Here is a 22,415-nt window from a genome sequence, read left to right as displayed (position 1 = left end):
AGGGGGTTTTGGCTGGGGGAAAATTACAGAATATAAAGATGCTTTGTGTCTTTAGGACACAACAGGCAAGAAATTCCTCCTTCCACACCTCAACAGCATCACCCAAGTCAGGATTTTCACAACCTGTGCTCTCCCATGGGATTTTTTCCCATTTTCTCTCTGTTTTCCCTCTGCCTGGCAGCACAACCGTCAGCTGTTGTTGCCCCCCTATAGCCACAGGCAAAGCAAAGGCTTTAAACTCAGTTTTACAGAGATTTGCCAGAGAAAAAACAACAACAAACCCTTCTGTGCACCTCCCACTGCCAGGGCTGTGTTTTAGTCAGTGCTGTGCCCTGACACATCACTTCTGCTGCGCCTGCACAATAGAATACACAAAGAAATATTTGTCAAATCAACAGAAATGAAGTTACCTGTTAACTTCTATAGAAGTTTTTATCTTGAGCTAAGCTCTCTCCCTTTAGAATATTTATAGTGAGAAATTCTGAGACTCTGGATTTTTTTAAGTGATATTTTTACCTCATTGTCACGTTATATTTAGGTAAATGGAAGTTGCTTAACAACTGATTTTTATTCACAGGAGCAGTGACACCTCCACAAAAGAGCCACAGACACGTGCCTGAACAAATCACAGAGTGCAGCAAAGCAGAAAAGATGCAAACTATTTACTGCCCAACAATGCCTGCCCAGGGTGAGCTGATTTAGTGCAGAAAAGGCAGCAAAGATTAAATCTAGTTGGAAAATAGGTGGGTTTGTTTTGATGGAAACTTTATGGATTGCTCAGGTGTGGAAATGACTTCACAGCTACATAAAAAGAAGAAATAATCATCAGAAAAGAATTCCCATTCCTCATTTTATTAGATGAAACTGTCAGTTTTGTTTCAATTATTCAGTGATACAGTTGGAGCCCTCTGGCCACAGTGATAAGATCAAACACAAACAAATAAGTGAATGGAAAGAATTGGGATCACAGTTCCATCAGTGTTTTTCAGGACACATTTCAGGGGATTTCCTGTACATTCCAGCACATTTCACAGTATGAATTCAGAGCAGAACATCCACCCATTCCAGTGCATTACTGAAGCTCTGAAAAACAGACACGTGTGCAGCAGGAGGTGCTGCACTGGTCCCTGCAGCAAGGCACTGGCACACTTCCAGGCTTTTCTTTGGCTAACATCACTTTGGCAACTATTTATTAATAAAATTAATTTAATTTAATAAATTACTTGTCTGAATTACTGGTATTTGTCTAAATTAATACTGGTAACCCCAACTGTAAAGGCCAAAGGAATGCTGAACCCTTCAGTGCTGTCATAGAAGAAGTGCAAGATGAATCCATGGCCTGCCTTCCCCAGGATTCAGGCTTTTCTTTGGCTAACATCACTTTGTTAACTATTTATTGATAAAATGAATTTAATTAAATAAATTATTTGTCTAATTAATACTGGTAACCCCAACTATTAAGGCCAAAATAATGCTGAACCCTTCAGTGCTGTCATAAGCAGGCAAGAAGTGCAAGATGAATCCATGGCCTGCCTTCCCCAGGATCCAGGCTTTTCTTTGGCTAACATCACTTTATTAACTATTTATTGATAAAATTAATGTAATTAAATAAATTATTTGTCTAATTAATACTGGTAACCCAAACTGTCAAAGCCAAAGGAATGCTGAACCCTTCAGTGCTGACACAGGCAGGCAGGAAGAGAAAAATTAAACCATGGCCTGCCTTCCCCAGGATTCAGGCTTTTCCTTGGCTAACATCACTTTGCTAACTATTTATGGATAAAATTAATTTAATTTTAACTGATTAAATAAATTATTTGTCTAATTAATACTGGTAACCCCAACTGTTAAGGCCAAAGGAATGCTGAACCCTTCAGTGCCAACATAGAAGAAGTGCAAGATGAACCCAAGGACTGCCTTCCCCAGGATCCAGGCTTTTCTTTGGCTAACATCACTTTATTAACTATTTATTGATAAAATTAATGTAATTAAATAAATTATTTGTCTAATTAATACTGGTAACCCCAACTATTAAGGCCAAAATAATGCTGAACCCTTCAGTGCTGACACAGGCAGGCAAGAAGTGCAAGATGAATCCATGGCCTGCCTTCCCCAGGATCCAAGCTTTTCCTTGGCTAACATCACTTTGTTAACTATTTATTGATAAAATTAATGTAATTAAATAAATTATTTGTCTAATTAATACTGGCAACCCCAACTGCCAAGGCCAAAGGAATGCTGAACCCTTCAGTGCTGTCACAGGCAGGCAGGAAGTGCAAGATGAAGCAGAGTCAACACCCATGGCCTGCCTTCCCCAGGCTTCTTTGGCTAACATCACTTTTATTGATAAAATTAATTTAATTAAATAAATTATTTGTCTAATTAATACTGGCAACCCCAACTGTTAAGGCCAAAGGAATGCTGAACCCTTCAGTGCCGACATAGAAGAAGTGCAAGATGAACCCAAGGACTGCCTTCCCCAGGATCCAGGCTTTTCTTTGGCTAATATCACTTTTATTGATAAAACTAACTTAATTAAATAAATTATTTGTCTAAATTAATACTGGTAACCCCAACTATTAAGGCCAAAATAATGCTGAACCCTTCAGTGCTGTCATAGGCAGGCAAGAAGAGAAAAAATAACCATGGCCTGCCTTCCCCAGGATCCAGGCTTTTCTTTGGCTAACATCACTTTATTAACTATTTATTGATAAAATTAATGTAATTAAATAAATTATTTGTCTAATTAATACTGGTAACCCCAACTGTCAAAGCCAAAGGAATGCTGAACCCTTCAGTGCTGACACAGGCAGGCAGGAAGAGAAAAATTAAACCATGGCCTGCCTTCCCCAGGATCCAGGCTTTTCCTTGGTTAACATCACTTTGTTAGCTATTTATTGATAAAATTAATTTAATTTTAACTGACTAAATAAATTATTTGCCTAACTAATACTAGCAACCCCAACTGCCAAGGCCAAAGGAATGCTGAAGCCTTCAGTGCCGACATAGAAGTGCAAGATGAAGCAGAGTCAGCATCCATGGCCTGCCTTCCCCAGGATTCCCAAAAAGCTGAGCAGGAAAGTGGAAATTGCTGGCACTGGCAGTGAAGGAACAAACCTGTGAGCCCTCTGAACTGGGAGAAACTGAAGGGTTTCAAATCTTTCAAAATTAAGTTCTCAGAATAGCAAAGGAGAAGCACAAAGTGAGAAAAGAGACAAGCAGAAAACAGGGATTTAATTCCTCATTCAAAGCTGCAATCCCTTAATCTGACACACAGTAACACAACACACCCTGAGTCACAGAGGGAGCAAAAATCAGCACTAAAATGATGGACAGGAAAGTTTTCAGCACCTCCTCAGTCACAACAACACAGAAGTTCTGGAGTACCTGAAAACAGAGCCAGGAATCAGTGGCAGCAGCCATGGGAGTGAACACTAAACTGGGAAAAACTGAAGGGTTTCAAATCTTTCAAAATTAAGTTTTCAGGAGAACAAAGGAGAAACACAAAGTGAGAAAAGAGAGGGGCAGACAAGAGGTATTTAAAGCTGCAATCCCTTCTTCTGACATCCAGCTGTACAACAAACCCTGAGCCACACCCTGAGTCAGAGAGGGAGCAAAAATCAGCACTAAAATGATGGACAGGAAAGTTTTCAGCACCTCCTCAGTCACAACAACACAGAAGTTCTGGAGTACCTGAAAATAGAGTCAGGAATCAGTGCAGCCATGGGAGTGAACACTGAACTGGGAAAAACTGAAAGGTTTCAAATCTTTCAAAATTAACTTCTCAGAATATCAAAGGAGAAGCACAAAGTGAGAAAAGAGACAAGCAGAAAACAGGGATTTAATTCCTCATTCAAAGCTGCAATCCCTTATTCTGACACACAGTAACACAACACACCCTGAGTCAGAGAGGGAACAAAATCAGCACTAAAATGATGGACAGGAAAGTTTTCAGCACCTCCTCAGTCACAACAACACAGAAGTTCTGGAGTACCTGAAAACAGAGCCAGGAATCAGTGGCAGCAGCCATGGGAGTGAACACTAAACTGGGAAAAACTGAAGGGTTTCAAATCTTTCAAAATTAAGTTTTCAGGAGAACAAAGGAGAAACACAAAGTGAGAAAAGAGAGGGGCAGACAAGAGGTATTTAAAGCTGCAATCCCTTCTTCTGACATCCAGCTGTACAACAAACCCTGAGCCACACCCTGAGTCAGAGAGGGAGCAAAAATCAGCACTAAAATGATGGACAGGAAAGTTTTCAGCACCTCCTCAGTCACAACAACACAGAAGTTCTGGAGTACCTGAAAACAGAGCCAGGAATCAGTGCAGCCAGGGGAGAATGCCCTGGGAAGCAGCAGAGCCCAGCAGCAGTGCAAGAACCCCTCAGTGTGGCTGCAGCAGTGCCAGGAACCCTTTCAGCACACCACAAACCCTCCCTGTGGGCTTCTGGAAAAATCCTCACCTGAGAAAGATCCATTCACCATCAAAAAGGAGTTTGTCAGAGGCACACAGGGTGAGTCAGCTTCTAGTGTGAGTGGCTGCTGGGTATAGCTCAGATTTTTAGTGATTACCAATTTCAGAGGTTTAAAGAGCTGAAAAAAATTAGTGCCAGATTAATGCTGCACATCAGAGCACAGAGAGCAGAAATCAGGGTTAGTTGTTGTATTTGGCCACATTCCTATCACACAACCTGCACTTTTCCCATCTGTATGTAAACCACAATAAAACAAAACCCAAAATTCCAAAATTCCATCTTCAGGCCCTGTCCCAGAGTCCACCTGCAGCTGCTCCTCCCAAAAATCTCTCAGAGCTCGTGGGAGTTGGCGTGGGGCTCTGGAAGCGTCTCGATGTCACAGTTCTTGATCAGCTGAAAGAGGAACTCCACCTGCCTCTCATAATTCTCAATGGAGATTCTCTCATTCAAGCCATGGATCCTGAAAGAAAAAAAAAAGACATTTTTTAGGTCAGGTGGAATTTCTGACACAATTGCACAAAGGCAGCACCTTGCTTGGCTGTTGGCTTCATAAAGAAAACCAGAAAAATGCAGCAATAGAGCCCAAAAATTGCACTGTAACCAACAGAAAAACACAGAAATAGAGACCAAAAACTGCACTGTAACCAATAGAAAAATCACAGAAATATAACCCAAAACCTGCACTGTAACCAATAGAAAAATCACAGAAATATAACCCAAAAACTGCACTGTAACCAACAGAAAAATCACAGAAATATAACCCAAAAACTGCACTGTAACCAACAGAAAAATCACAGAAATATATTCCAAAAACTGCACTGTAACCAACAGAAAAACAGCCCAAAACTGCACTGTAACCAACAGAAAAATCACAGAAATATAACCCAAAACTGCACTGTAACCAACAGAAAAATCACAGAAATATAACCCAACAACTGCACTGTAACCAGCAGAAAAACAGCCCAAAACTGCACTGTAACCAATAGAAAAATCACAGAAATATAACCCAAAAACTGCACTGTAACCATCAGAAAAATCACAGAAATATAGACCAAAAACTGCACTGTAACCAACAAAAAGCACAGCAATATATTCCAAAAACTGCACTGTAACCAACAGAAAAACAGCCCAAAACTGCACTGTAACCAATAGAAAAACAGAAATATATCCCAAAAACTGCTCTGTAACCAACAGAAGAACACAGCAATATAGCCCAAAAACTGCACTGTAACCAACCCAAATGTTCTGATTCAAAGGCTCAGAGCTCAACAGCTAACTTTGGAAAAAATCTAAAAATCTAATCTTGAAAAAATCCATTTCTTGGCCATTCCTGCACAGCCAGAACACTCCACTCCTGCATCATCTGCACCTCAATAAAATGAGAAATCTAAATAAGCAAACAATCCTTTGCATGGTGATGTTGTTATCACATAACTTCAGGAAATTTCAAATCAATTCAGTGATAAATCTGCAGGACAAGGCCACCTACCAGAACAGCACACAAAGGATCCAAAGCACCACAGAACCAAACCCCTCAATGTGTCCTGCCTGAATTTGAAGGAATAAAGAGCCAGCAGCACACAAAGGATCCAAAGCACCACAGAACCAAACCCCTCAATGTGTCCTGCCTCAATTTGAAGGAATAAAGAGCCAGCTGACACAATCCCAAGGGAATTTCCATCCCCAAATCCGCAGGCAATGGTGGCATGGGAGGTCCACAAGGCTGGGTTTGTTCTGCTCAGGGATCTCCTCTTTGCCTGGGCCCAGGGCAGGTGCAGAGCTCAGTACCTGGGGAGATCATGCTGTGCCAGGAGCAGAGGGTTGAACCTGTAGATGGCCTTGGTGACGTTGCTGAAGTGCCTGCTGTCCGTGTTCCCAATGCACGTGCCTGCAAAGCAAAGCTCAGGGTCGGTCTGCTGCCACCAGGTTTATTTCAGACTTAAGGTCTAAAAATCCCACCTTATGAAAATAATTTTAGAAAATGAATGTAATGACTTCACTGAACCACGGCTGCTAAAGCTGAGGCAGATGGAGAATTCAGGTTAATTCACACACTGCAATGGGTAAAAAATGCTGGGCTGCCCTCGGTGGCTGCAGTGTGGAATATTTGGAATACTGGATGTACACACAAATGTCGCAGACATTTTTTCATAGAAATCCTTTCTTTGAGACTTGTTCATCTTCTGGGAAGCTGAGGCCCCAGGAAGAGAATATAAACAATGATTATCAGCTGCTGTGGCATTCAATAAGATGCACCTGTGATTGGTCCATGTTCCATGTGTACAATTAAGGGCCAATCACAGGGCAAGCTCCCTGGAACACAGTGACAGAGAACTCTCTTGTTTTTAGATTCTTTTCTATGCTATTGTTAGCTTAGCAGCCTCTGCAACTTCTCTTCTTTATTCTTTTTAGTATAGTTATCATGTATTGTTGAAAGGGAAGGGAGATGACCCATCTTTGTTGATCAGCATCAACTCCGATTTATGGATCAAATCAGCCACCTTTTATAACAGTGTTAATTAACTTCATCCATATTGCAAAATTCGAGCTCACCACAGGTCAGAGATTACACATCAACCCCTCCTTTTGTTTTCAATACCAAGATTTGTGTTCTCCAAACTTACTTTTACTTTCCCAAAACAGCCAAAGATAGAATGTTCACCTGTTATGAGAAAACTGCCTGAGAACCCTGGTAGGAAAGGTTCTCAAGGCCTTCGTGTTTGTCACTTTTGCTTTCCCATACCTTATCCAAGGACAAGATATTTACTTGTTATTAAAAACAACCTGAGAACTTCTGTTGTTTACATAAACATGCCTGAGAATCTTGTTGTTTACAGAAACAGGCTTTGAGAATTTGCTCCTCACAGCTGCCTTTTACTTCTCCATCAGCTGTATTTTTTCATGGCCTTTTTCCTTCAAGCCATGTCTGAGGGAAAATCTCCAACAATGTATTATATACCATATATCAATAAATCCAGCCTTCTGATCATCAAACAAGATTCTCGTCCTTCTCTCTCACCATGAAGACCTCATCAAGTCGCTGTAATAAACCACTGCTGCTAAATCTGAAGTAGATGGGGAATTCAGATTAATTCACACACTGCAATGGATAAAAAATGCTGGGCTGCCCTCAGTGGCTGCAGTGTGGAATATTTGGAATACTGGATGTACACACAAGCATGCACTTGTTAACTTTGCTAACTTGCTGCAAGTCTGCTTCAGTCTCCACTAAACTGCTGCAAGGTTCATAACTCTATTAAATGGGAAAATCATTTACATTCTGCATCCCTGTGGGAGAATCTGCATTTTCTTAAAAGCTTGAATCCAGATATACAGGTAGATATGCATATAAAGACAGGGGAGGAACAGGTGAGGTGCAAAAAGTGCCCCACCTTTCCCCAGGAGAGAGGAAAAGCAAATTATAACAGTCCTGCACCAAAAGCATCACTGGAAACAGTGACTGGTGCATGCTGGAGAACATTCTGTCCTCCAGGAGCCAAACACACAACTCAACACAAGAATGCTTTGGCACAACCTCCCCAAAAATGCAAACTTCAAACTTTCCTCAAAAATGAAAACTTCAGACTTTCCTCAAAAATGAAAACTTCAAACTTCCCCAAAAATGCAAACTTCCCAAAAATGCAAACTTCAAATTTCAACCTCTCCAAAAATGCAAACTTCAACCTTCCCCAAAAATGCAAACTTCAAACTTCCAAAAAATGCAAATTTCAGCCTCTCCAAAAATGCAATCTTCAAACTCCCCAAAAATGCAAACTTCCCAAAAATGCAAACTTCAAACTTCTCAAAAAAATGCAAACTTCAACCTCCCCAAAAATGCAAACTTCTAACTCCCAAAAAATGCAAACTTCAAACTTTCCTCAAAAATTCAAACTTCAAACTTTCTTCAAAAATGCAAACTTCAACTTCTCCAAAAATGCAAACTTCAGCCTCCTCAAAAATGCAATCTTCTATTTCCCCAAAAATGCAAACTTCAAACTTTCCCAAAAATGCAAACTTCAGCCTCCCCAAAAATGCAATCTTCTATCTCCCCAAAAATGCAAACTTCCCAAAAATGCAAACTTCCCAAAAATGCAAACTTCCCAAAAATGCAAACTTCAAACTTCCAAAAAATGCAAATTTCAGCCTCTCCAAAAATGCAAACTTCAGCCTCCCCAAAATTGCAAACTTCCCAAAAATGCAAACTTCCCAAAAATGCAAACTTCCCAAAAATGCAAACCTCAAACTTCTCAAAAAAATGCAAACTTCCAACTCCCCAAAAATGCGAACTTCCAACTTTCCTCAAAAATTCAAACTTCAAACTTTCCCAAAAAGGCAAACTTCAAACTTCCCCAAAAATGCAAACTTCAACCTCCCCAAAAATGCAAACTTCAGCCTCCCCAAAAATGCAAACTTCCCAAAAACGCAAACTTCAAACCTCCCCAAAAATGCAAACTTCCCAAAAATGCAAACTTCAAACTTCCAAAAAATGCAAATTTCAGCCTCTCCAAAAATGCAATCTTCAAACTCCCCAAAAATGCAAACTTCAAACCTCCCCAAAAATGCAAACTTCAAACTCCTCCAAAAATGCAAACCTCAAACTTCTCAAAAAAATGCAAACTTCAACCTCCCCAAAAATGCAAACTTCCAACTCCCCAAAAATGCAAACTTCAAACTTTCCTCAAAAATGCAAACTTCAAACTTTCCCAAAAAGGCAAACTTCAAACCTCCCCAAAAATGCAAACTTCAAATTTCAACCCAACAACTGCAGAGCTGGGAAGGAGCTGCAGAAAGGGAAGGGGCTGGGATTATAAGGAACAATGCAGAAAAGCAGGAATGGCTTTGGCAGCTATGAAAATAAAAGAAGAACTGAAGCAAGACCTCCTCCTCTCCCTCACAATTCCTTTCTTCCCTGAAGAGATCCCTTTGTATGTGTAGAAAACCCAATTCAAGGTTCATTGTTTCTGGCAGCTTCCTGTTTGCTTTTTTACTTCCACTACTAAAAAACAACATTACAACTTTTCAAGCATGGAGAGGGAAGGGAATAAAAAGAGGAAAAAGCAGCTGTTTCCAGCAGTTAACAGCTGGGGTGGAGGAGGACACAGCAAATGGAAAGAAGGGAAAAGCAGAAGAGGAAACAATAATCATCATGTGCCTGCTGTCACCTGGGACCACACTGTCAACATCTGGGAAAATGTCCAGGATGGTTTTTTGAAAAATGTGGATTGCAAATGTCTGCTCGTCCCAAGGGCTGATGGGCAGGGGGTCAAAGGCCTCCACCACATCAATCTTCACTCTGTCATCAGCAATGGTGCTCCTGACTGCCTCCAGCACCTGGGGGCGAAACACACACACCAAAGGAGCACAAGGAATGAGAAATCAGCCCTCAGAGACATCTGCAGATGTTCAGCTCTCCAGAAAACCTCTGTCTGTGCACTGTCAGTTTGTGGCTGCAAACACAGCCTGGAAGTGTGTGTCAGTTCCTCTTCTGACACTTCAGCTGGGTTTTTAAATCTCTCAAGGTGCTCAAGGTGCTCCTGAACTGCTTCAGCCCTGGCAGGCAGGAGCTCAGCCTGCTGCTCTGGGGGATTATGGCACCCAAATAATCCAGAAAAGCTCCCAGAGAGAGAAACTTCCAGCAAAGGCTTGGGGAGGGAAGAGGTTTTGTACTGACAACACTTCCAGCTGCTCTGGGCTGGACAGGCCTGTCAGACATCCTGAGGTGTGCAAGGTCCCCAAACTGTCCCAGGTCACAAACCCATTCCACATCCCAGAGGATCCACGTTCCCTGGGGCACAAAAATATCCCAGAGGATCCACAATCCCTGGGGTACAAAGATATCCCAGAGGATCCACATGCTCTGAGCATAAAAATATCCCAGAGGATCCACATTCCCTGGGGTACAAAGATATCCCAGAGGATCCCCTGAGGTGTGCAAGATCCCCAAACTGTCCCAGGTCACAAACCCATTCCACATCCCAGAGGATCCATGTGCTCTGGGCACAAAATATCCCAGAGGATCCACATTCCCTGGGGCACAAAAATATCCCAGAGGATCCACAATCCCTGGGGCACAAAATATCCCAGAGGATCCACATTCCCTGGGGCACAAAAATATCCCAGAGGATCCACATTCCCTGGGGCACAAAAATATCCCAGAGGATCCCCTGAGGTGTGCAAGATCCCCAAACTGTCCCAGGTCACAAACCCATTCCACATCCCAGAGGATCCACGTGCTCTGGGCATAAAAATATCCCAGAGGATCCACAATCCCTGGGGTACAAAAATATCCCAGAGGATCCACATGCTCTGGGGCATAAAATATCCCAGAGGATCCACGTGCTCTGGGGCACAAAATATCCCAGAGGATCCACATTCCCTGGGGCACAAAATATCCCAGAGGATCCACAATCCCTGGGGCACAAAGGCTGAGATCTGAGCTCTGCCCAGGGCTACCTCAGCAGCTGTCTCAGCTGAGTGGATCCTGAAGTTCACTGTGGCTCTGGCAGAGGAAGGGATGACATTCACCTGGAAAAAAAGGAAAGGTCAAAGTTTAAAAGGAAGTGAAAATCAGAATAAAATGCCAGCTGAAAACTCAGAACTGCTCAAACAACTTCAGGCCTCGGGTGCTCCAGTGTTTCCACCAAGTGTGATGTCTCTTACACTGTAAATTCTATCCAAAATGCAGATAAATACACAAAGAAATATTCATGAAATCAACAGAAATTAAGTTGTTACTTCTCTAGAAGTTTTTATCTTGAGCTAAGCTGCCTCCCTTCAGAAAATTTATACTGAGAAATTCCGAAATTGGATTTTTTTAAGTGATATTTTCATCTCATTGTCACACTACATGCTTCATATTTAGGTACATATAAGTTGCTAACAACTGATTTTTATTGAACACATAATTCTTCTTATCTACAGACTGAATATTTAAAACTTCGCTAAACAAAACCATATGAAATCTTTAGAAAAAACGCCAAGGAGCCAGGGTGTCACTTCCCTCCTGGCCACTCCGTGTCACTGTTCAGCCACTGCATCCTTTCCTGCCCTTTTCACTCAGATTTTTCAGGGACACACCAAACACATCCTGGCCGTGTTTCAGGGCTCCAGGATTTCTGGACAGCTCCACCTCCTTATCAGGGCAGGATCTGGCTGTTATCTCTCAGTCCAAGGTGCACATTTAACACACTTCAGGCAAACCCCAGAGCTGTGCTGCAGATGTCTGGGTCAGGGAAGTGTTTGTGAGTGTGAGTTTCAAATCTTGCCTCTGATACTTTGTAGGATAATGCACAAACCACATTTTATTGTCTATGCTGAAATATTAACAATTTTAACAGAGGTGGACAGAGATCAGATAATTCTGAAAGATTTTCAACTGATTTTCAAATCCAAGCTAGATCTGAAGTAAGAATTAGACACCACACAGGGCCAACACTGATCTTAGAACTGGATTTAAAGGGGTGGAAATTAAATGTCCTAATTGTCTCATCATAATTACATGGAGAAAAACCCAAATGGAAGCACCTTGATTCCTGCATTAAACAGGGTGACTGCAGTGGTTGTTCGGATCAAGGCGTTGGTGGAAGGTTTCCAGGCAAGGACTCTACAAAAACAGAAACAAACAAACACAGTTTTTCAAATAACTTAAAAATCGCTAAAAATTAAACACCGTAATTTATTTCACAGCTGAATGATGGCTTATTCAATTAACAAAGTGGTTATTAACAAGAAACCACTGAATTATCTAAACTATAAAATAACTGATTTCCTGCAAGATTAGAAATGGCTTCATCTTTTAAGGGTGAGAGGCTGGGGATGTTTATCAAGGATCTCTTTTCTTACCTGCTGACAATAGGTGAGAACAGCCACAAATTGCTCATGATGATGTTGAGAGGAAAGTTGAACTAAAGGGAAGAAACAAAACCAAAAATCAGAAAGTTTTTATTTGCCAAGAGCACAGTGGAGTCACTTGAATATACACAAAACAATTCCAGCAGGAACAATAATCTGGAAGGAAAACCAGCTTTTGTATCCTTTTTACACAACTAAATTCTTCAATTTCTTATGGAAATTTGGGAATGAAACCTGGCTGGCTCCTCACCTCTGCTGCAAGGTGCTCCATGGTCATGAGCTCTGGGCCGTGGCCAAACAGGTTGGGCAAGGGATTCTGCTCCAGCCTACAAAACAAATTGTTAAAGTTTGCACCACTGAAAAGGTTAAAAAACAACTCTCTGGCTGCTGTTGCTCCAGAAGGATGTCAGGAATTTGATTTGTGAAATGTGTCTGTTATTGGAGATGCAATCACACTCTGCTCTCCTGGTAATGACTGCAAGCACAGCTCCACAGATTTCTGGGCATTCCAGTCACATGCAAAGATTTCCTTCGAGAAACAGCAGCAAAAATCCCAAAACCTGGCTGCTATAAATACATGGAAATCCAGAAAAATAGCACACAAATCCCACCAGGTCTGGACAAACTCAGTTTTCCTAAAATATGTATTTCTTAGCCAATTTGGTATCCACACAGAGATGTAGAGAGGTGATTTCTGCAGTCACGTTATGACTCTGTTCTGTGTTCATTGGCTTGGAGAATTCCCAGCTGAGGTAGGAACAAATTCCAGAGAAATCCTGCCACCCAAACAAAGGAATCTCTGTTGCTACAGAGGAAATCAGGGCAGACAGCATTTGTCTTGCTTTTAAAGAACTGGCTGACACTTGGAACAGCTGAAGTGCAAAGACTCTGCAGACACCTGGCAATTGTCCCTTGGCTGGGAGTTTCATTCCTGCCCTTCAAAGTGAGCTCCAAACTGCAATTGCAAATATAGAACAGCAGTTTGAAAAAGACTCTGGACACAATTATTTAAGAAGTCACATATCAGTGATTCAGGAGGTTTTTTGACTGTTTTTGGCAGTGGGTGACAGGGAAATTCTCACCTGGACATGGCTGCTGCCAGAATGCCAATACTTGTCTCCTTAGGGGGAAAGGATGAATGCCCTGGCTCCTTTTCCACTGTGAAGTTCAGTGTCATTGAACCTTTTTCTGTGACAGCAATCCTGGACAATGATAAATTAATCAATTAATTAACAAATAAATGACTAATGTCATTCCAAACACACACACACACAGACTGTAGATAAAAACAACTACTTGCATAGTTTTAGTATGATAAAAACCACTCAAGCAGCAACAAGAAATCATTAACACAGTGTTTAGATCTCTGCAGGACTGATGGCTGGGCTGATTCTGCAGTGAATTCAAATGCTCAGAGGAACTTTGTGCCTCTGTCAGCACGAGTGTGATGGACAGCAGGAGAGGCTGAAGGTCCCTGCCTTGCACTTTGTGCCTCTGCTGCAGCTCCAGCAGCAACAACATCCTGAAAACATTCTGTAGTGATATCAACAATGTCATTTAGCACTAATTAATGACTGAAAATGAATCACATTCTGGTGTGAATTAAGGAATAAAATAATCACAACTCTTACATGGCCACTGGCTTCTTCACCCCTGCAATGATGCCGTCCAGCACTGCACTCCCCTCGTCCAGCAGGAAGGAGAGTTTCACTCCTCTGGCTTCCAGCAGAGCTGCAATTCTCTTTGCTCCCTTCAGCCCAGACACCTGTGCAGTCCAGGCAGAGAACTGATCACATCCACCCAAAACACTGGCAGGAAAACTGGAAAGCACCTTGCTGTTGGCTACAGCACAAGGAATGCATGAAATCCCCCAGGGAACAGCTCCAGAGCAGCATAAAAGAATCTTCCAGGAAAATTAATTGGAGATTGTTAATGGTCTGATAGCAGATGAATTTATAGCCATGATGAGAAGTGCATTTATTGATGAGTCACTGGCTGCTGCTTTCATTTTGATATCTGAGCTGTAAACTCACAGATTAGCAACTGCAGAGCTATTTATTTCAACTATTAATAATTCTTTGTCTTTATATTTGCCTAACCAAATCCACCTCCCCTGTCTCTCTGTACCACTGGAATGTATTTGCCAGTTCTTCCTGGCACAACCATGTGAAACTCAACCCAGCTTTTCCTGTCTCCAAAATGGGATTCCTGCTGCACCTTCCTTGCAGAAAAGAATTTGAAGTGACACCTCCAATGTTCTCTTCCCTTTGCCCATCACACCAAACCCTTTGTGAACCAGTGACTGCTGCTTTCATTTTGATATCTGAGCTGTAAACTCCGCTGATTAGCAACTGCAGATCTATTTATTTCAACTGTTAATAATTATTTGTCTTTATATTTTGACAGTGCCTAACCAAACCCACCTCTCCTGTCTCTCTGTACCACTGGAATGTATTTGCCAGTTCTTCCTGAACATTTCCTACAACCATGTGAAACTCAACCCAGCTTTTCCTGTCTCCAAAATGGGATTCCTGCTGCACCTTCCTTGCAGAAAAGAATTTGAAGTGACACCTCCAATGTTCTCTTCCCTTTGCCCATCACACCAAACCCTTTGTGAATGTCACTCCAAGCCAAACAATCAATCCAGAACCGTGACCTGGGGCCTGACACATTATCTCCCCACAGAACCAAGAAAAACAGGAAAGACCTTCCAGCTAAACAGTGTTTCAAAATGAAGCCCTGTTACCTAGAGGAACAATGCAAACAGCTTGTTGTTGCAAGGAGAAGAAAGACAATGCCTCCTCATCGTGGCCAAGGCCTACATAGAAGGAGCAGAGGGGTCTGGAATTCCAGAGAGGGCAGAGAATCAGGCCCCTAAACAGCCAAATTATTTGTGTGGAGCACAGATGGATTTGCACTTTGCAAACCAAATTCAGCCTGCACTGAACAGAGAGAGCAGAGAATCATGGCCCTAAACAGCCAAATTATTTGTTTAGAGCAGAAATGCAATGGAAGGTGTCACTTCAAATTCTTAGGGCTAAGGAAAACCCCCAGGAGTGTGTGGTGGCAAGGAGAGGAAAGACAATACCTCCTCATTATGGCCAATGCCAACACAAAAGGAAAGGCAGGGCAGGGAATTCTAGAGAGGGCAGAGAATCATGCCTCCAAATACCCAAATTATTTGTGTAGAGCACAAATAGTTTGCAATTTAGGCCTGCACTGAAATGTTGTCAGTTTTGGCTGCAAGCTTTGGCAGTAGAATGAAAATGGAGAATGAAAATGGAGATCCATTGGAGAAAGCAGAGCCACCCCTCCCAAAGCAGGCTCAAAGTGCAACAGCCCAAAATAAAATGCAATGAGGAGATGCTGGGTCCTGCCCCCACAATGAGGGGCTGCAAGGAGGGAAAACTGCACTGACCCAACCAAATCCCATCACAGGGAGAGGGGAAAATGTTCCAGTCAAGGATCTTCCACAGGGAAGGAAGACACAGCAAAGGGAGTGGGAATCAGCCTCAGCTCAAAATTCCTTAGGGCTTTCTACGGAAAAACCCTCAGGAGTGTGTTGTGGCAGGGAAAGGAAAGACAATACCTCCTCATGGTGGCCAATGCCAATAGAGAAGGGGTGGTGGGGTCTGGAATTCCAGAGGGCAGAGAATCATGGCCCTAAACAGCCAAATTATTTGTTTAGAGCAGAAATGCAATGGAAGGTGTCACTTCAAATTCTTAGGGCTAAGGAAAACCCCCAAGAGTGTGTTGTGGCAAGGAGAGGAAAGACAATGACAATACCTCCTCATCGTGGCCAATGCCAATAGAGAAGGGGTGGTGGGGTCTGGAATTCCAGAGGGCAGAGAGTCATGGCCCTCAACAGCCAGATTATTTGTTTAGAGCAGAAATGCAATGGAAGGTGTCACTTCAAGTTCTTAGGGCTTTCTAAGGAAAAAACCCCAGGAGTGTGTGGTGGCAAGGAGAGGAAAGACAATACCTCCTCGTCGTGGCCAATGCCGATGTAGAAGGAGCGTTGGGGTCGGTAATTCCTCCTGAGCAGGAACTCCAGAGCTTGCAGAATGCCCTGCAGGAAAAGCACAACTGCTGAACCATCCCTGGGGGTGATCAGGAGAATAAATGCAACAGAATGCAGAGTGATGGAAGAGAATTTCATACCCTTATGCTGTTCACTGCTAAGCTTTGATCCCCACAGTTCCCACTGGGATATTCCCATTCCCATTCCTTGGAAAAGTCCCTGCTGGGGTTTTGCTCAGTAATGCTGTGACAGGAGCCAGGGTAGGGACATGAAATCCAGAGCAGCTGGGTCAGGGACAAAGTGCACAGGAGCCCCCAGAGCCACAGTGAATTCCAAGTGCCCTGGACACTCCCAGGGATGGGGCAGCCACAGATTTTCTGCCATAAAAATTTAAACTGGCATTTAACCCAATACATCTGTATGTGTGATTCTCCTGATTCTTTGGGAGTTTTAACCATCTTTTCTCCAGTTAACAGTGAACAATGAGGGCAAACACCCCATCTTTAGGAAAAACTTGGAATTTATCCAAAACAGGAATTTATCCCTGGCAGAAAGAGGAGTGAGAGAGAGACCCCACAGTGAATTCCCTGTGCCTTGGACACTCCCAGGGATGAAGCAGCCATGGATTCTCTGGCCTAAAACTTTACCCTGGCATTTAACCAAATACATCTGTATGTGTCAATATGATTCTCCTGATTCTTTGGGAGTTTTAACTCTCTTTTCTCCAGTAACAGTGAACAATGAGTGAAAGCACCCCATCTTTAGGAAAATGATGAATAAATTCCAAACTAGGAACTTATCCCTGGCAGAAAGAGGAGTGAGGGACAGACACCACAGTGAATTCCCTGTGCCTTGGACACTCCCAGGGATGAAGCAGCCATGGATTCTCTGCCATAAAACTTTAACCTGGCATTTAACCCAATACATCTGTATGTGTGATTCTCCTGATTCTTTGGGAGTTTTAACCATCTTTTCTCCAGTTAACAGTGAACAATGAGGGCAAACACCCCATCTTTAGGAAAAACTTGGAATTTATCCAAAACAGGAATTTATCCCTGGCAGAAAGAGGAGTGAGAGAGAGACCCCACAGTGAATTCCAAGTGCCTTGGACACTCCCAGGGATGGGACAACCACTGATTCTCTGGCCTAAAACTTTACCCTGGCATTTAACCAAATACATCTGTATGTGTCAGTATGATTCTCCTTTTCTCCAGTAACAGTGAACAATGAGTGAAAACACCCCATCTTTAGGAAAAACTTGGAATTTATCCAAACTAGGAATTTACCCCCGACAGAGAGAGGAGTGAGAGACAGACAGCACAGAGAATTCCAGAGGATGGGCAGCTCCCTCTGCCTTGCCAGGCTGGGTCTGTGTGGAAGGACATCACCAGGCCCACGTACCATGGCAGAGTTTTTGTTGTCCAGCGTTCCTCGGCCGTAGATGAATCCCTGGTGCTCTGCAGCTGAGAAAGGAGGGAAATCCCAGCCCTCAGGGGGAGCAGGCACCACATCCATGTGTGCCAGCAGCATGTAGGGCAGCAGGCCAGGGGCAGAGCCCTGCACTGTAAACAGGTGGCTGTATTGGCCAACAATTTCATGTTGGATGAACTTTGAAGAAAATACAGCTGGGAAGACTGTTAAAAAGAAAATTAAAGATACATGTGAAAGAAAAACTAACAATAATGGCAAATTTTAGCATTATTGCATAGTTGTCAGGTAGGGAGCAGCAGGGGGGGTGTAAATAAGGAACTGTAAATCATCAGGAACTGTAAGTAAGACTGGGCACAGAAGTTCTCACACTTCTACCAATCCATCTCACTTGGGATTTAAAAGTCACCTAAACAAACCAGAATTCTTGCTCAGCAGTAGAATTTCTCACACTTTTACCAATCCATCTCACTTGGGATTTAAAAGTCTCCTAAACAAAACCACAATTCTTGCTCAGCAGTGCTGCAGCTCTTTTGCAGGGCACAATGAAGGAACTGCCAAAAACTAGGTTGAAGCAGCAGCAGTCATCCTCTTTTAATTTTTTAAGGCATTTAAGCGTCTCAAGGATCAAAAACCATCATTACAAAAAGTCTTTTGAACCTTTTGAGGCCATTGATATCACTGCTACAGAGGTGACACGTGTGACATTTCTGACAGGAAATTTCTTCATTCATGTCTGACGGGACATTTCTTCAGGAAAAATATAAAAATCTCTTATATTCAGGAATGATACATGCTCTCTTCAATTTGTTTATGAAAACAGAGCAGCAGAAATTGCCAAGACTGAAAGCTCAGTACCTTTCTGAATGTAACTCCCAAATTCTGCCATGGCAGTTGTGTTCAAATCCTCTGGAGACCAGGACACAGTTGGGATTTTAACGGCCCCTTCAAAGAAACACAGAACAGAAATCACTCAGCACCAAAACCAAACAAAGCACTTCAAAACTGGAAGCACATTTATGTTCCTGAGAGGTTTTCCAGGCTTTAAACATTATTTCACAGCACAGCACGAGCTGCCATGATCAAAAAGAGACTGATGTGCTTCAGCTGCAGCCACCAGCATTTCCTAAGAGCTCAGCCAAGGCATCTCCCCAGACAATTTGACTCCACTTTTCATGCTGAAGTGTTGAATGATATCCTTAGAAATGCTCCTGCCCAGGAGCAGCTGCAATTTGCTTGGGTGAGCTGATTGCCCAGAGCCACAGGCAGCTGGGTTGGCACTCCAAGGCTCTTTCTCAAGAGTTAAGCAGGTTGTGATGGTTATTACACCCCCATAGTGCTTTATAAATTAACCTATAAAAATGAACCTTTATAAATTAACCTTTATAAACACACAGGGCTTTTGTTGGCCCTTTTGGTCTGCACTATCATTTGAACAGGCTCTCCAACATCCAGGCCCTGTCCTGCAGAACATGGAGTAACTCAGCCTTTCCAAACAGCAGCTCCCAGCAGAGGTTATGGATTCTTTTGAGGTGGTGTGATTCATGAATTAGCACAAAAATCTATTGTGAGCCTTCATTTTCCCATTAAAGAAGAATGCAAACACAATTTGCTAGGCAATAAATCCTACAAACCAGCGAGGTATGAGGTTTACACACAGGGTTTTATCACTTGGTGCCAGATTGTGGTTTCCTGCACAGTGCCAGCCCTGCTGAGAGCTAAAGCCCTCAAATGTTCTCTGTCAGACAGCACAACGAGCCCAGCACTGGGCACAGCAGTGGTGAGCAAGAACAAGAAAGGGAGAAAATCCCGACGGTGACTTATGCAGGGGACAAAGGGATGTCTGGAAACGCCTTCACGGGTGTCTGGCAAAATTCTGTGTGTACAAGCAGGAAACGGTGGAGAAAATCAACACAGGGCAAGAGCTGGCTCAGGAGAAGCTCAGGAACGCTGAGGCTGGAAAATCCCTGTGGGATCACTGAGTCCAAGCTGTGCCCGATCCCCACCCTGAGCACTCAGTGCCACCTCCAGGGATGGGCGCTCCAAACCCCCCTGGGCAGCCCCTTCCAGCCCTTTCCATGAGGAAATTCCTGCTCATGTCCAACCTGAGCCTCCCCAGCCCAGCCTGAGGCCATTCCCTCTCCTCCTGTCCTGTTCCCTGGGATAAGATCCCAAATCCCCTCCAGCTGTCCCCTCCTGGCAGGAGTTGTGCAGAGCCAGAAATTCCCCCTGAGCCTCCTTTGCTCCAGGCTGAGCCCCTGCCCAGCTCCCTCAGGACTCTCCAAACCCTTCCCAGCTCCCTCAGGACTCTCCAAACCCTTCCCAGCTCCCTCAGGACTCTCCAAACCCTTCCCCAGCTCCCTCAGGACTCTCCAAATCCTTCTCAGCTCCCTCAGCTCCTCCATTCCCTTCCCAGCTCCCTCAGGATTCTCCAAACCCTTCAGGACTCTCCAGACCCTTCCCAGCTCCCTCAGGACTCTCCAAACCCTTCTCAGCTCCCTCAGCTCCTCCATTCCCTTCCCAGCTCCCTCAGGTTTCTCCACTCCCTTCCCTGGACTCGCTCCAGCCCTTCCTGAACTGCAGCGCCCAGAGTTGAACAGGGCGCTCGAGGCGTGGCCTCAGCAGTGCCCAGCACAGATTTTCAATCACTTCCTTAGTCCTGCTGGCAGCCAACACCCGGTTCCTTCCAGGGAAAGCACCTGAGGAGAGGCCGCCTCCACACCCGCCCGCCGTGCCCTGGGTCCCCCCTCAGGAGGGGCGAGGGGGGCTCGCAGCGCTCGGGCCCCCTCACCTCGCAGCGCCTCCTTAAGCTCCCGCCGCTCGCTGGCGCTGAGGGCGGCGGTGCCGGCGCTCCGTGCCCACAGCCGCGGCACCCCGGCCGGGGCCCGCAGGACGAAGGCGCGGAGCAGGACGGCGGCCGCCAGGGCCAGCACCACCGAGCCCAGCGCCAGCAGCGCCACCGTCACCGCCCGCCGCCCGCCCGCCATCACTGACACCGCCGCGCCCCCGCGGCTGATTGGCGTGACCGAGAGCCAATCGCCACCCGACCCGTCAGCGTAGCGACCAATGGGATTGGGGCAGGGGCGGGATTAACCGGTTGCTCTCGCGGGGGCTGCTGGGAGATGTAGTTTGCAGCGCATGTGGTGGCGGCTGAGCGGAGCTCTGATTAGGGAATGGTTTGCATTGGAAAGGATCGTAAATCCCATCTCCTTCCATCCCTGCCTTGTTAGGGACACCTTCCACTGTCCCTGGGTGCTTCAAGCCCTTTCCAACCTGGCCTTGGACAATTCCAGTGGTGGGGCAGCCACAGCTGCTCTGGGCACCCTGTGCCAGGGCCTGCCCACCCTCACAGGGAAGAATTTCTTCCCAATATTTTGGCGAGCTGCTCCCAAAATATGGGGATAAAAGGAATTCCTGTGGGGAATAACCACCCCAGGCTCACTGGGGCCACAAGTGAGGCAGAAGGATGCCAGGACTGGCCCAGGGAATCTCTGTGTTGTGCAGTCCCACTCCTGACAAACTTTAAATCCTGCTTTTCAAAATATCTCATTCTTTCCTTGATTCCACCAGCTAGCAAGATGGAACTCTTCTTATTCCCTTCTTTACCGCTGTTCTGAACAGAATGTGAAGATTTATCCCATGGCATAAACTGTCCCAGGATGCCAAATACCAGATGGGACCAGCTCCTGCTGCCCCATGGTAGTCCTGCCCCTGAGTCAGCAGAAGATGACAATGATTGTTCACACATTCTTTATTATCAAAAAAAAAAAAAAAAAAAAAAAAAAAAGAAAAAAAAAAAAGGAAAAAAAAAAAGAAAAAAGAACGAAACCAACATTAAATTAAATAAATTACAAACATTTCTGAGCTGGTTATACATCATGCACTTACCAAGTAAGGCTTCAGAGCCAAAACACATAAGCCTCACTGTTACTTAAGAGCAATAAAAGGAATATTTTACTGGAAGTGAAAATATTTCACGAGTGTGACTTTGAGCTCCCCTAATTCTCTGCCCAGGCACTTGGGAATTATGACTTTGGCCACATATTGCCTCCAGCAGTGCCATTTACCTGCTGGTGTGACATTTATTGCCAGAACTGACCCAGAATTTGGCCACAGAAATTATATTTCCTTCTGCCTGGGTCATGATTTGCAGGAGAGCCACCTCTGCTCTTTCCAAACCATTTCTCATGACATCCCATCCCATTTTTGTAGGAAGTTCAGGAAATACAATCTGTTTCATGCCTCTGCTCTGAGGATTCCTGCATTTTCCTGTCAGACCCCAGGCTGGGAAATCAACCTCCGGTAATGAATCCTGAATGTAGAGCTGGGAACTGGAATTTCCCTCTTTTAATTTGATGCCACCTCAGAGACCCAAAAACATTGATCAGGGCAGTTTCTTGTTGCTCTGCACCAATTTCTTTCCAAATCAGCACTTTTTAAAAGGAGCACTCAGGCAATACAAAAGGCCATGAGGAATCACCCTCAAAGATAATTTAAGAGACTTCATCTCTTGCTTTTACCTTGTAAAACAAGCTACACATGGAGATTTCTGGAGAAACCAGTGTTGTCTAAGATTAAAATAAGTAATCACCATCAGCTAGTGGGGTTTTCTGCCCTCCTTTGGTTTTATTACTCTCCTGCA

The 22,415-nt window shown here is 44.0% G+C and overlaps 1 protein-coding gene across 1 annotated transcript; it reads right to left on the bottom strand.

Moving 5' to 3' along the window:
* Nucleotides 1–842: 842 nt before the first annotated feature.
* PM20D1 (peptidase M20 domain containing 1) lies at nt 843–20,760 on the bottom strand. The gene is made up of 13 exons (XM_058819364.1): nt 20,565–20,760; nt 18,632–18,718; nt 17,747–17,979; nt 16,307–16,393; nt 13,956–14,089; nt 13,407–13,526; nt 12,575–12,650; nt 12,316–12,377; nt 11,998–12,076; nt 10,927–10,998; nt 9,636–9,804; nt 6,262–6,361; nt 843–4,933 (listed from the first exon to the last, which is right to left on the bottom strand). Exons 1-13 carry the CDS (start codon nt 20,758–20,760, stop codon nt 4,804–4,806), a joined length of 1,545 nt encoding a protein of 514 aa, XP_058675347.1. The 3' UTR covers nt 843–4,803.
* Between the last annotated feature and the right edge of the window lie 1,655 nt (nt 20,761–22,415).

Source organism: Ammospiza caudacuta, chromosome 24 (genome assembly GCF_027887145.1).
Source record: "Ammospiza caudacuta isolate bAmmCau1 chromosome 24, bAmmCau1.pri, whole genome shotgun sequence".
Taxonomy (NCBI): Eukaryota; Metazoa; Chordata; class Aves; order Passeriformes; family Passerellidae; genus Ammospiza; species Ammospiza caudacuta.
This window is presented reverse-complemented; position numbering and strand designations above follow the sequence as displayed.